Genomic DNA, 14413 nt, shown 5'->3' on the forward strand with positions numbered 1-14413 from the left:
CCCCCCCCCCCCCCCCCCCCCCCCCAAGGGCCTGACCCCAACTGAACCGGAGGCTATTTAGAGACTAGATGCAGCCCAGTGAACAGCTGAGGGGCCACGTTCAGGAAGTCACAGGCCAGGCCTGACGGCTGGTCCCCCAGTGGAGGGGAACCGTCCTCGGCTCTCTGACCCGCTGCCCATCGCACCCGAAGCGTCACCATTTGGAAGGAGACAAAACCTCGTGACTTCTCCCCGTCCTTCTCCCCAGATTTCAAGTGTTTTCATTGCTGGGAGATGGGTTTGTACTTGTGTGGTGACTACCAAGTGCCTTGTGTGCACCAGGCCCCAGGCATGCAGTCGCTGAAGACCCTGTCCCTCCCCTCGGGGGCTCGAGGTGCACACAGGAAAGCTGGCCGAGCAGGGCTGACCGGGGGCCTGCGCGGCTGGTGGAGCCGCCGAGATCTAAGGACGTGAGTGCAGCACCGTCCTCACTGCTCCCTGGGCCCTGGCACATGGGCCCCGAGAACAGTGTGACTCACCCTCTACCCTGGCCTGGGCTCCATGAACCACACACTTTCTCTTGTAACTCATTAAACTAATGCAAAATTTAAGGCATGACTAATATTTTCTTTTGTTTTTTTGTTTTTGTTGTTGCTATTCCTCACCCGAGGGTATTTTTCCATTGATTTTTTATTTAAGGAGAGTGGAAGAGAGAGGGAAAGACAGAGAGAAACATCGATGTGAGAGGAACACATCGATTGGTTGCCTCCTGCACGCAAGCAACTGCACGGAGCCTGCACAGAGCCTGCAACGGAGGTACGTGCCCTTGACCGAATCGAACCCAGGACCCTTTGGTCCGCAGGCCGATGCTCTATCCACTGAGCCAAACCGACCAGGCCTAAGGCATTACTAATTGGACAGCAAAATGATTAATCGTTATGAAAAACATTGCCGTATCATCCAGAGGCATGGAAGCTGAGAACACAGAAAAGGAGTTCCCGTGCGAAACCTTCCATAAGCCCGGAAGCTCCCGGCGCAGGGCTTGGGCCACATAGGCCTTCGGTTGCCGTGAGTGTGTGACTGAGTAAGGCAGCCTGCACGGGCCCCGAAACACACCCCCATCCACGGGGCAGTTCCAGGGTGAGGTGTGGGGGCTGCGTCCGGTCCCGGTGTGCAGGAGGGCTTCGGAGGCAGCAGTCTGGGGGAGCTTGTACATGACTGTCTGCGACCCTCCCACCTGTGCCACTTCCGGTGAGTGAGTGTGCCGTGTCCCGGAACCTGTCTGCTGCAGACTGATGCCTCTCATCACCAGCAGGGCCAGCGGACCATTCCCAGGACAAAGCTGAGAGCGGCCTCCCACCCCCACCCTGCCCGGGCAACTATCTCTGTTTTATAGATGACGGAACAGTTCTGGCAAGATTTAGCCACAGAAATTACAAGAGTCTTAATAATAATAATAAAAAAAGAATTGTGAATAGAAAGGTCATCACTGCGGCATGAAGTAAGAGAAGGAAAAATCCTAAAAGAATCAGGGCCCTTCAACCATATTCCCAACCCTATTCCTGCCACTCACAGAGGGAGGCCCAGGGGTCGTGCAGACAGGCCTGGTGCAAGGGCAGCTGGGGAGGCATCACAGCTCCTCCCCCTCCTCCAGGACAGAAGCTCACCTCCATGCGGGCCTTGTAGAAGTCCGCGTCCTTCAGCTTCTCCCTGAAGCGCATCAGCTCCATCTCCAGCCTCTCCACGCGGCTCCCCTTCTCCCTCAGGGAGTCCAGCTCGTCGAGGTAGGCGCGAGCAGACCGGGCGCTGGCAGCCAGCTGGATGTTCTGGGAGGTGGGCAAAGGCAGGGGACCTGGCTCAGGGCGCCTTCTGGGCTGGGGAGAAAGGGGCCAAGTCCCTGCAGCCCCAGGAGAAGCCAGGTCCTGGCGGCCGAGTGGCTTCATGTGCAGGCCCCTGCGGGGGCCCCACACGCCGCCACTGAAACATGTCATCCCCACAGCAACTCTCAGGACAACTGGCTCTCAGGCAGCGTTGCTTTGAGCGGGAAGGAAACAGGCCTTTGTTGGAAGGTCCCGCGGTTACATTCCTGGACCTCAGGCCATGGTTACTGGGCGTCCTAGCCCCTCGCCCCCTCCGCACACAACAGGCTTTCCACTCACCTCCTGCTTGACTTTCTGCAGCTCCAGCACCAGCTGATCCACCTCATGCCTGGTGTCCGACAGCTGCTCTGTCTTCTCCTCCCTGGGGTGATGGGAGGACGTGGTGAGGGCTTCCTCGGAAGCACCCGGAAAGCCCATCACCCTGGGAGACCATAGCGGGAAAGGAAAGGGGACCTGGCTTCTGGGCGTGAGGAGGGAGTCTCATGTGGGGCTTGTGAATCGCTCCCGACTCCAATGTCATTTTTAAGTTTTCAATGCCTGCTCTCAGACTACACCCGCCAGACAGCGAGCTTTCCTCTGAGGGTGCGGGACAGGGAAGGAGACCCCAGGAGCCACTGCGCCCTCCACAGCCAGGCAGGCGGCGAGGCCCACTGGCAGGCAGGTGAAGGTGGGCAGCTCCCGAGATGCTGGGCAAGGTGACATCACAGCTGCAGGAAAGAGGGAACAGGCTCGCCACGCGGGGCAGACACATCCTCCCTCCAGCCAAGAACACACACACCAGTGTGTGGCCATTCAACCCCCACCCTGGGCCTGAGGGTGAACACAGGCTGCTGCTCTGTCTGTAATGTCTGGACTGGCAGGAGCCCTAAAGGCCCAGCAGAACCCCTCCTGTGCAGGCCCCGGGGGAGGGGGGGGGCGGGGCAGAAAGTGGACTAGCCACGGTCAAACAGGGCCCGAGCTCGGAGCAGAGCCTGCACTCCGGGGCGCTAGTCAGAGCTACCCCGTTTGCTGCATCGCATGGCAGTGAACCAGGCGTTAGAAATGTGTTGGTGACACACGGACCAAGAGCAGAGAGAACGGGTCAGCGGGGGACTCACAGCTCCTGCCGGACGCGGCGCAGCCTGGCCTTGGTGTCCGCCAGCTCCACGGCCAGGTGCTGCTTGTCCTCACTGGAGAGGCTGCTGGTCGGGCTGGGTGTGGACTCGGCACTGGAAGACTTGAGGGGGCTGGGCGGCTGCTGCGCCTGGAGGTAGTCCCGCTCCTGAGTCAGGTCCACGATCAGCTACGGCGGGCAGAGAGGGCTCTCACTGGCGTGCTCCTGTGCCTGGCACAGTGCCCGCCCTGAACTTGGTGAAAAGGACCAGAACACGGAAGCAAAAGAGATGTCAGTCGATAATGCAAGACCAGGAGGGAAGCAGGAGGAAGGTGGTGTACGTTTTTAAAAAGCGAGGGTATGTTTAATGAGACCGAAAGGGGCGTGTGAATGGAGCAGGGCCCCCACCCCAACGTCGATCCTCACACAGGTGTCTGGGAGGTGACTGTGCCCTGCAGGGAAAGTGCCCACGTCCTGCCCCCATGGAAACTGGACCATGAGAGAAAGAGAGGCTTGAGAGGAAGAGTCAGGAGGAGGAGCATGGCCCCGGGCCCATGCCCCTCCCTGACCTGCCCCACCGGGTTGCTGGGCCACCCGCCGCAAACCCACCTCCCTGCATTCGTCTCGATCGTCTATGAGCCTCCTGAGGTGAAAGACCATGTTCCGAGAGAGGGCCTCCAGCTCCTCCAGGGCCACGTCCGGGACCTCCAGCCACTGCAGGTCAAACACGTTCTCCTGGTTGTGGGTCACCTGAGGGCACACACGGGTCCGGGGCTGCAGAGGCCGGGCAGGGAGCAGCTGCGGGGGTCCCCGAGAGCACCCTCCTCCCCCGCCAGGCCCAGCCTCGGGGGCCCAGGCGACTCCGCCACAGCTGACCCATCTCACTGACATTAACCCTCAGCCACAAAGTTTCCGTGGCAGGCGGGCGGGCGGGGGGCTCCTTAGCAAGTGCAGCCACTCTCTCTGCCGCCGAGTTCTTCACGCACACAAACCACTGCGCTGCCACTAGTTTGGAGCGGACGGGGGGGGGGGGGGGCCCCGATCATCTATGAGCCTCCTTGTAATATCACAAGCGCCCCCTACAGTGCAGTCGCTCCCTAAACTGTCCTCAGAGGTTTTCAGTCAAGCACCATCCATCTATCACACAAAGGAGGGAGGCCCTTGGGAGTGGGAGTGGCGGGTGAGGAGAGGAATAGCGCCTTACTCCTTAGAATCTAACGCGAAGATGGCAAAATAATAAAACGCTTATGTCCGAATGTTGGGTACGCAACAATCTTGTTATTTTTCGGGGAAATATTTCATAATAATTTCCAGGTAAGCCTGTATCTCATCCCCGCAGGCCTCGCAGGCCCACCTGGCTGTCCCCTTTCCGCCAGGTCCTCGCCCGGCAGCCTCTCCACCGACTGCCCACCTGCCCTTCTCACCCTGACCCCCCAGACCAGCCAGAGGCGGCAGAAGGTCTGTTTCCGGTCCCCGTCTTCTCAGTGTGGGAAGATGAGTATTAGTGCACTCGGGCCTCAAAAGGGGAAAACACACGGGAATCTACTCAGTGAGGTGCACCAAAAAAGTTCTTCCATTTTCCAGAGAAGTAAATGGAGGTAGAAAATAACTTAAAAGACAAACTAACAACAACAATAAAAAAACACCCCACAAGAAAACAGAGCCTTTCGGATTCTCAAATGAAACCTCTCAAAGGGAAAAGTCGGGTTCGGCAGATCTCGGAGGATCAGGAGGGCACCCTAAAGGCCCGGTTCCGGGGCTCAGGCTGGCTCGAGGCCTGCTCCATCCCCATGCTTGGGAAAGGCCTCTTATGTCTGGAAAGGGGATCCTGGGACACAGCCCCAGCGGCACATCGGTCACACGAGCAGCTTTATTAAAGGCTCATGTTGCCCCCCCCCCCCCCCCCCCCCCCCCCCATGCTGCCTCCGTGGGCCTCCTGTGGGGCCGGGCCCCTGAGTGTTTTCGGAAGCCCAGTCCCCACAGCCAGCCCTGAATGTGTAATCACTCGGGACTCCACTGGCTGAATCGCACCCCCCTTTCATTGTAAATATCCTACTGGCTGAGCAGGGAAGGCGGCGAGTGGCAAAGACCTAGTCTCCAGACACACACATTTTCAAAACCCGTGGACACACAAGGAAAATTAAAAGGCAGAACAGTTCTCAGGCTAACAGGTGGCCACTCACCGTCTCGAATGGCTAAGTGCATTTACGATGATGCTCATTTCCCCTCGACTGCAAGCCGCTCCCACCTCCGGCTCCAGCGCTGACTCAGAGCCCATCACCCCATGGTGCCTGGGGGCTGGGGACCCATCAGCCCGGCCTGTCCCCAGTACCGGCCTGGGGAGCTGTGTGCAGCTGCCCCTGCCAGTCACACACCTGCTGCTCCTATCTACTGCTCATGTCTTTTTCATGCCTTCATCTCATCTGTCCAATGAGACTGAAGGCTGAACCACTTCTAAGATAATTAAAAAAAACAGTATAGGCTTCTTCTGGAGGGAGGCGGGGAGGATGTCAGGGAAATACACTTCCAGGTCGGTGCCTGCCCCCACAGGCCCGGTTTCCAGGGAAACCACTTTGGATGTGACCACCTCGGCCAAGCTCCATGGCGGAGGGACTGTCCTCGGTGCAGAGCCCTCCGACCCCACCCCAGGGGCCGAGTCGACAGCGACAGCCCTTCTAGGACTTGGTGGTTTCTCCCTTCCCAAGGGGTGGCCGCCCGTTTCTCTGCCATGTCACTGACAGAGACGGAGAACCTTTCTCCCTGATGATCAACCGTGTGAGGCAGGGCAACATTTGCCAGAATATATTTTCAGGGCCTGTAAATCAAGTTCTGAGTCCAAACCACTTGACAGCACTTAAAAATAGTCCGAGTCCATATTAGGCAAGAAGAGGAGGCAAAAGAAGACTTGATTGAGGTATTTTTAAAATTTTTTTTTTCAAATTTTTACCCCCATTTTCTTTTAGCTTGCTGATGACTACCTTTCCAAACAGGTTCAATATTTCTGTGGTATCTGAAACCTAAAATCAGTAAAATTGCTAATGGGTGATGTAGTCTTTCAACGTTTCCTTGGTGGAGAGAGCCTGCCTCCTGGCTGACACGGGAGTGGGGGGTCCACAGCCGAGCCCCACAAAGCCAGCCACACACCTACCTCCTGGATATGGGCCACGATCCCGGCCTGGGTCTCGATGTCCAGCTGTTTGATTCTGTCGATAAACTCCTCTTTCCTCTCGCACTGCGGGGAAACGCGTGTTATGGAAGCATTTTGCGAGTGAGGCAACCTGAGCCCACCACAGCCACAGAAAGGTTCCAAGCGACCTGCCCACCAGCCCCTGGCTCCCTCCTCTGTAACCAAGAATTTGTCCTCCCCACCGCTCCTTAGACTGAGGTTTCTCTAGATCACAAGTTGCTCCGATCACCTACATCAGAGTCACCTGGGGTCCTTGTTCTTAAAAAGCCCCATCCGGCTGAAGACAGGGGGGATGAAACACAGCAATCTGCACGTTAACCAAGCTCCAGTGATTCTTAAACCAGGAAAGATCAAGAACCCCTGGTTTCAGCCAGATGGCGACAAACGTCTTCAAAGGGCTGGATGGTGAAAACATCTCAGAGTCGGCTGGCCACTTAGTCTCAGCCCTGCCTGGTGCTGTGCTGCTGTGCGAGCAGCCAGAGACGGTACAGGAAGGAACCAGTGGGGCTGTTCCCTCAAACGTTTATTTCCCGAGACGGGCGGGTCAGATGCGGCCCCAGGCTGTGTGTGGCTGCTGCTCTCTGCTCTAGGTGTCCCTATACTGGGGACGATTTGCTAAGGCACCCTGGGCTGAGGAATCTCCACCTGCTTCTTGCCAAAGGTGTCCTGGTATAGAATCGGCTGCCACCTACTGAGTGTTCCCTTCTCTCGAGAAGCTGGGACGTGTCAGCTTCCCTCCGACCTCACTCACTAAGGGGGAGTCATCCCCACAAACCCACACACAAGGTGGCTAAGGCCAGGCCCCCTCCACCCTTGCCCACGCCATACCTGGACGGCACAGCCCAGCACCAGCAACAGCACCTTCTTAATTTCCTCCATACTCTTCCCTAAATCAAAAGAGCAACAGATTTAATTAGACTCGTCTGTTCACAGTATCTCACCAGTGACATACCAGTGTGCTGCAGAAAAGCTAAAAACAAAAATCGTTTCTCTACCCAGTGATTTCGACCTGGGTGTACACACTCCATCTGTTTTCTACATATGGGCTTGTATATTATTTAAGCCAAATGGGAATTCTGTACATAACTATTTGTGGTCCTTTTCCACTCAGATATATCGTAAGTATCTTCCTTCCCATGATGCTCCACGAACTTCAACATCAGCATCTCTTAGTGTGTGTGGGAAGCAAAGCCCAATGGCAGAGAGGCGTCTCCACAGGAAACACTGCGTCGGCTCGAAGATGAGGCTGCATACAACGCTCCCTTTTCCTCGTGTAACGTTTCAGATCGACAAGCCCCCGGATTCACCCCCCAGCTTCGAGTTATCAACATCCTGCACATCTATCCCACCCTTCTCCTCCCCGTAATTCAGTATCAATGTTCGGCTGAAGCATTCCAAAGAAAACCCCGACAACATGTACGTGTCACTTGTGATGGTCTCATACCTGTACTGCGTACAAAGGCCACAAACTCACTCCACCAATCCCCTCCCAGAGGTTCCGTTTCTCAGTGCTTTAATCTAAGGCAGTAGTTCTCAATCACCTGGGAATCTTTTTAAAATCCTGATTTCTGGGCCCCAGCCCATAACAAAGAAACAGAATTTCCGGAGGATGAGGCCCAGAAATCAGGATTTTAAAAAGATTCCCAGGTGATTCTAATGTGCAGCCAAGGTTGAGAACCACTGGTCTAAGTGATGCTAAACAACACCTTAGTGGCCAGTGTTTTTAGAATAGAGAAGAGTGGACACAGAAGGCAGAGTTCATACAGGGAATCTTTATGAATTCTGTTCACAGCAGAGGAAGACAGCATTGAAAGTGGGAACAAGCATTGCACAGGCTCACTGCTGATAGCAAGAGCATAAAAAAGGAGGAGAACAGAAACCCTGCATGCACACCACACACACACATACACGAGCTCAAAGTTACAGTCTGAGGCTGCTCAGTGAAAGAGCAAAGGGTTCTGCTCCCTTGGCACCCTGCAGTTACACACAGTGACAACCACGAGCCATTCACTCGCTCATTCATTCATTCGTTCATTCGCACCCAGCAGGCATCAAGGCAAACCTAAATCTGATCCAGCGCACCATTAGAAAAATATGGACTTCCTGTTTGCTGAGTTTTATAACAGAGGAAGGAAAAAGATTTTCTAGGTGGAGAGTTAATTTTAGAAAAATCTTCATTCCGGGGGAGCAGCGCTGTGCTTGTTCTCACTAGGCTGAGTGAATAAAAACGTGCTGATCACAAGTGCATCCTGTGATTTTCATCCCTACACGGATTCCTATGAAACATATAAAAAAAGAGAGAAAGAGAGAGCAGCACAAGTTCCCTCATTTCTCATGGGAGGCTGACACCCAATTTCTCACAGAATTTCAGGAATAAGAAGAACTGCTATTTTCATCAATCTACCAGATTGTGGGTTTTGAATAGTTTCAAAACATACATACGACTCTCTCCTGGGTCCCTGCCAATGAGATTGGCTCAGTGACACAGTTAAGCAGTCAAAGAAGAAACAAACCTACACACAGCTCCCTTCCAGGCACCCATGTGCTCTGGCCGCTGGGAGCTTTGTCGTAATCAACACAGTCCTCTGCGCTCAGACCAAGAAAATCAACAATGAACAAAATCTGAAAAATGTCGAGGGAACCTGGAAGGAGGACAGGAGTCTGCAGTGAGAGTCAGGCAAGGCTTCTTAAAGGAAATGGCCTCTGAGCTGAGACCCAAAGTGAGGAGGAGAGGTTAGGAGGTAGGTGAGCGAGAGCGTGCCAGGCACAGGAACAGCCCATGCAAAGGCCCAGAGGTAAGAGAACATGGTGTTTGTCCAATTATAAATGCTCTGTGGCCCTAACAGGTTTGGCTCAGTGGATAGAGCATTGGCCTGCGGTCTAAAGGGTCCCAGGTTCGATTCCGGTCAAGGGCATGTACCTGGGTTTCGGGCACATCCCCAGTGGGGGGTGTGCAGGAGGCAGCTGATCGATGTTCCTCTCTCATTGATGTTTCTAACTCTCTATCCCTCTCCCTTCCTCTCTGTAAAAAATCAATAAAGTATGTTAAATAAATAAGTGCTCTGTGGTTAAGCTTGCTTACTAGAGTTGGTTTTTAGAGTGAGAAATGGGGGGCAGGGTAGGAAGCAACGTGGATTTCGGTGCTGAATGAGTCACAGCGGGTGGGGGAAGGTTAGGCAACATCAGGCACCCTCCACATCATCTACCCACAACCTCACAACTCGGGGAATCCCACGACTGCCTGAGCTACCGGCTGAATCTAAGAAAAACCTTACTTCCTCTACTACCTGCTTCCGAGTGTTGACACAGAGACACTCACCCCGTCTTTCTTAGCAGAAATGGAATTCACTTATGCTGATCTAAGCTGCACATAGGCTACAGATGTCTGCAGCATTCAGCTCCCACAGAAGGAAAACCACCTGTTAGCACACGTGCTGTGCTGCAAGGCGGTCAATTAAGCCACACCAACCTGTAAAGCAGTGGTTCTCAACCTTCTGGCCCTTTAAATACAGTTCCTCATGTTGTGACCCAACCATAAAATTATTTTCATTGCTACTTCATAACTGTAATGTTGCTACTGCTATGAATCGTAATGTAAATATCTGATAGGCAGGATGGTCTTAGGCGACCCCTGTGAAAGGGTCGTTCGACCGCCAAAGGGGTCGCGACCCACAGGTTGAGAACAGCTGCTCTAAAACGTGCAGGTTGGGTCAGATCAGCGCTGGACAATTCCCTGACTTCCTCATCTCCAGTCCATGGCAGACATGGCCAATCACACCGCTTTCTTGCCGAGCCCGGCCTGAGGCCTCTGGGTCCTTCTGAACACAGCACTCTCGGCCACTGCCAATCACGTGGAACAAAACCGAGCTTCGGGGCCAGGTCCACGATCCCTAGTGCCCCCCCTTTTTGGTTCTACTCTTCGATTCTCTCAGATGCATCCATTTGCATGTTCTCACTTCCTGGTCTCTGGGTGCGGAAAATAAATCTGGTCTGTACATGATCACTTAGGTCCGAAGGTGGGGATTAGGTAAAGAAAGGTAACAGCCCTTTCCGGGAGGGAGCTCTTCCTGCCCCAAGCAGCACACACTGCCGTGCTGGGGGCTGGGGTCGGCGGGCACAGTGAGCCAGCCGCCGGGAGGGTCGGAGAGATGCAGGCACAGGCACGCCTCCCCCTGGCTAACTCAGCTCTCCACAGCCAGAGGCCCAGGATCTGCAAGTCCACAGTGAGGCTGGGGGTTTAAGCCTCACACCCAGAAGTGCTAACCCAGTCCAGTGGCTAATTCTGCCCTCCTCCGTGTCCATCGCTCCCCCAGACCATCGCTGCAACTGAAATGGAACATGCTACTGTTGGATTTACTCCCTTTTACAAGCAAGAACGGGTTCCAACAGGCTGTTATACACTGAGATCTGGCCCCAGGTCTGTCCCCACCTGCTTTCCCCTAATCTCTCCTACCCCCTTCCTCCCGAAACTGTTGTCCCTCCTTCACATTCCTTCCAGGGCGGGGCTCCAGCTCGCGCAGCTCCCGATCCCAGGGCCGCGGTGCAGCAGCTCACCAGCGTCTGCCGACTGACGGCCTGACGTGAACTGTCAGCATCGAGTCCCGGGGGAAGGGCACAGGGATGGCACGTATGTCCTCAAATGTCATTTCACTCAACGCCACTTCATTATAACGATGGTGAGATGCTGTAGGAACTTAAGTCTTGATTATATCAATTCCCCTAGAGTAAGCCTGGTTTCTGTATGCGTAGTTTCACTTAAAGTCACAGAGCCTACAGGCAACGTTAAGTGAGAAGTCAGTGCATATATGTATCTTCTTACTAATCCTACATCCTGCCTTCCTCTGACTTAGGTGCCAGAGTCAACCACTCACCACGCTTTCCCTGGCCTCGTATGTGAAAACCAATCCCCTCATAAGGACGGTTACGGGGCTGCCTCACTGATTTGAAGAGAGCACTGCACTGCACATGGCCATGGCCCCGTGTGTATGCCTCCTGAGTGAGTACCGATATCCGAAGCCTCACCCCACGGGCACAGCCCTGGGGGCCCTCCTGAGGGCCCTGCTTACAACGAGAACAGCTGTCTATGATCTCATCAGTCGGGGCCACCATGAGTTAGTGCCATGGGCACTGCTGAGAACAGTGTGGATAGCAAAGTCCTCGTGGGTGGGCGCATGGGGACCCTTCATGCCCACCCTGGTCCATGGGGTATGAGGCAGGCACCTGTACACACCACCTCACAGCCTGGACAGCAACCCTGGGAAACCCTCACCTAGAGTTCTTCCACCAAGAATGCCACACAGGTGGCCCCCCACCGGCATTAACATAAGCAGGCACTCCCGTTTGTTTAATTCGTCATTCAACAAACGTTTACCAAACGCAGACTTTGGCCGGCACCGAGTCACGTGGGCAATGGTGCCTGGGCCCCCTGAGTGGACCCAGGCTGGCGGCCTCCTTATCCCAGCGTCTGTCCATCACCCACACCAACGTTGCCACCCCGCCCCCAGCACCACTGTGCGTGGGCAACGGCCAGCCTCTGCCGGAGGACGGAAGGCTGCTCTCCCACATCCCGTAGAACAATCTGAAACAACCACCTCGGCCCTCAGACAGGTCACCACCAAGAATGACTCCCTACCCACCGGCCTGCCCTGCCGCAGAGGCCGAGAGCGAATCCGCCTCCTAGCACCAAACAGCTGAAGGTCAGCAAAGGAGACTCAACCACCAGAGTGCAGACCGTGACCCAGGGGCTGTACCGGCTGTAGGCGAGGTGGTGGCGGACGATCTGAGAAAGGGTCCCTCCCAACCCCCACGCAGAAAACTCAAAGCCCAAACATTGCCGGGAACACAGAGACCTTTGACAAATAGCATCTGGTCCCTCCTCGGCCGGCCACAGAGGACAGTCCTGCCGGAAGCCATGGCGAGCGGCCGCAGCCAGGGAGCATTCGCTCTGTGTCCGGGCACCGCTGAGAAGTTGACTAAACAACGTCTGGTATCCAGGCAGGTCCCAGGGGCCGTTCACAAGGCCGGCGTTTGGCCGAGTTGCCACGCTCGCCTGGCCTTGGGGTTAAGCAAGCTTTTCACGTTCCTCGAAGAGCGGAGCGCTGGCTCTCGGCTCCAGCGCCAGCAGTCCTGCCTTCTGGGCGGACTGAACAGCAGCGCAGGAGCTAAGGAGCGGCCGCACGCCCCGGCACTGGGAACAGCGTTTCGGGGCTTTTCTGAACCTGCTCCCTCCAGGACGAGACAGGAAACAGTAATAGGATCGAATGCCTGAGGATTCGTCTCGCTTACTTTTTCTTCCTCATTCAAAGGAACTTAGATTTTTGCAAATGCAAAAATAAAAAAATATATGTTAGAGAGTTGAGATGAGAGAGTTAGGGAGAAGTGAAAAGGGTAAGGCCGGGAAAAAGGACATAATGCTCATTTGCCCCCACGGGAGACGCTGGACCCAGCAGGTCACGGGGCCAGCAGGACACCGGGGAGGGCAGAACCCCAGGCCCACGGCGGGGGAAGGAAGATAGCCCTATGGCTTTTTAAAGGAACACTCTCAGCGGCAAAAAGACTGCTCCTAACCAATCACTTAGAGAGTTGAGATGAGAGAGTTAGGGAGAAGTAAAAAGGGTAAGGCCGGGAAAAAGGACATAATGCTCGTTTGCCCCCACGGGAGACGCTGGACCCAGCAGGTCACGGGGCCAGCAGGGCACCGGGGAGGGCAGAACCCCAGGCCCACGGTGGGGGAAGGAAGACAGCCCTATGGCTTTTTAAAGGCACACTCTCAGCGGCAAAAAGACTGCTCCTAACCAATCAGATTCTGAGCCGCCTTCCTCGGTTGCCACAGGGCCGGGGAGCAAACCATTGGGCACTCGGGCCTCTGGGTTCCCAGCCGGTCACCAGAAAGCAGAGCTGTGCGGTGTGCGCTGTGAGGGGAGGTTTCCATGGGACCCGGAAAGCACTTCAAGGACACTCTTGACAGGAGAGCAAGTAAACACTGAGAGGGTTAAACATTAAATTCCGAGCAGCGTCAGGAGTTCCGTTCCCCTCCAGCCTCTGAAACCTAAACTCCGCCGGCGCAGAAGACTGCCTCCCTCCCTGTGCCCTGAGCCTGCAGCTCCCCATGGGACTCCCCGCACATCTCCACTCCTGAGCTCCTCCCGCCTGGACTCCTTCCCTCTGCTCTCTGCTTGTCACACGGCCCCTCCTCCAGGAAGTCTTCCTGCCCTGCCCAGGCAGAACTCATGACCTGCTCTGCACTCTGTGTACAGCATGCTCACCTCGCTCTCACCCTGGAACAGACCTGGTTCTGGACGCTTTCCCCCCTCCCTGCCCCCACATGGGCTCGGGGCTCTGGAGCAGAGACAGCCAATTCATCTCTGGGACCCCGGGACCAGCAAGGTGGGCATCAGACAACGAAAGCTGGAGGATGAACCGCTGGTCAGGCAGCCTGCTCAGAGGAAGGCACAAACGCCTCGGTCTATTGGGAGGGTCAGGAATTGGCCCTCTGGTTTCCTGCACCGAGCTGTGAAGGAAGGCCATTCGCCGCCTCTGTGGACTCAGAGGCTCTGACTCCTCAAGGTGTTTTGTCCCTTGAAGGCCCTCCTGTAACCACCATAAGAGGGAGGACAGGAAGATGGAGGGCCAGACCACAAAGAGCAATTAGTGGGACCCCAGGCCATTCTCAAAGGTCCCAGTGGTATTCACTGCAGGGTCCTCCCGGACCCCCAGCTGGGCTCCAAGAAGTGGGGTCTACAGTTACGAGGTGCGGACAGACGCTTCCCCGGGGACGGACATCCCATTGAGAAAGCTGGACCACGCACCGTCCGAGAGGAAATCCAGAGAGCCGACCCGAGGTTCAAAACAGGAAAGGAGAGTGAGAATTCGGGGCCAAGAGGGGCAGACACTGAGCAGAGACCTTAAAAGCAGTTTAAATCAGTGGTCACCAACCGGTGATTTGTGGCCCACTGGTGGTCCGTGAGGTCCGAAAGGCTGGTGACCGCTGATCTAAAGTGTACAAAGGGTTGTTCACGTTCACGGGGCTGCCCTCCAACCCCCGGGCAGAAGTAAACAGCATCCTCCTGTCCGGTGGGTGAGGGGGATGCGGGAGACACACCGGAAAACCTTATAAGCGTATGCGTTGCGACATCTCGCTCTTTCAGACAGAGGAAGGGGGCAATGCTTGACGGCTCAGGCATTCACTGTCACTGTGTGTGACGGCGGAGGGGCGGACCAGGAGCTCTGCTGGGATCTGTCCCGCCCCTGGCACCGAACTCCACTGTGGTGCAT

The 14413-nt window shown here is 55.5% G+C and overlaps 1 protein-coding gene across 1 annotated transcript in view; it reads right to left on the minus strand.

Moving 5' to 3' along the window:
• CCDC88C (coiled-coil domain containing 88C) overlaps positions 1 to 14413 on the minus strand; it is a 102279-nt gene that overhangs the window by 48204 nt on the left and 39662 nt on the right. The window contains exons 4-9 of the mRNA XM_014543682.1: positions 6968 to 7026; positions 6101 to 6184; positions 3562 to 3702; positions 2957 to 3141; positions 2139 to 2220; positions 1647 to 1805 (exon numbers count right to left, since the gene is read on the minus strand). Of these exons, the coding sequence (XP_014399168.1) occupies positions 1647 to 1805; positions 2139 to 2220; positions 2957 to 3141; positions 3562 to 3702; positions 6101 to 6184; positions 6968 to 7026 (710 nt within the window). The remainder of the gene's footprint in view (positions 1 to 1646; positions 1806 to 2138; positions 2221 to 2956; positions 3142 to 3561; positions 3703 to 6100; positions 6185 to 6967; positions 7027 to 14413) is intronic.

This window comes from Myotis brandtii, unplaced genomic scaffold (assembly GCF_000412655.1).
Source record: "Myotis brandtii unplaced genomic scaffold, ASM41265v1 scaffold332, whole genome shotgun sequence".
NCBI classification, from domain to species: domain Eukaryota; kingdom Metazoa; phylum Chordata; class Mammalia; order Chiroptera; family Vespertilionidae; genus Myotis; species Myotis brandtii.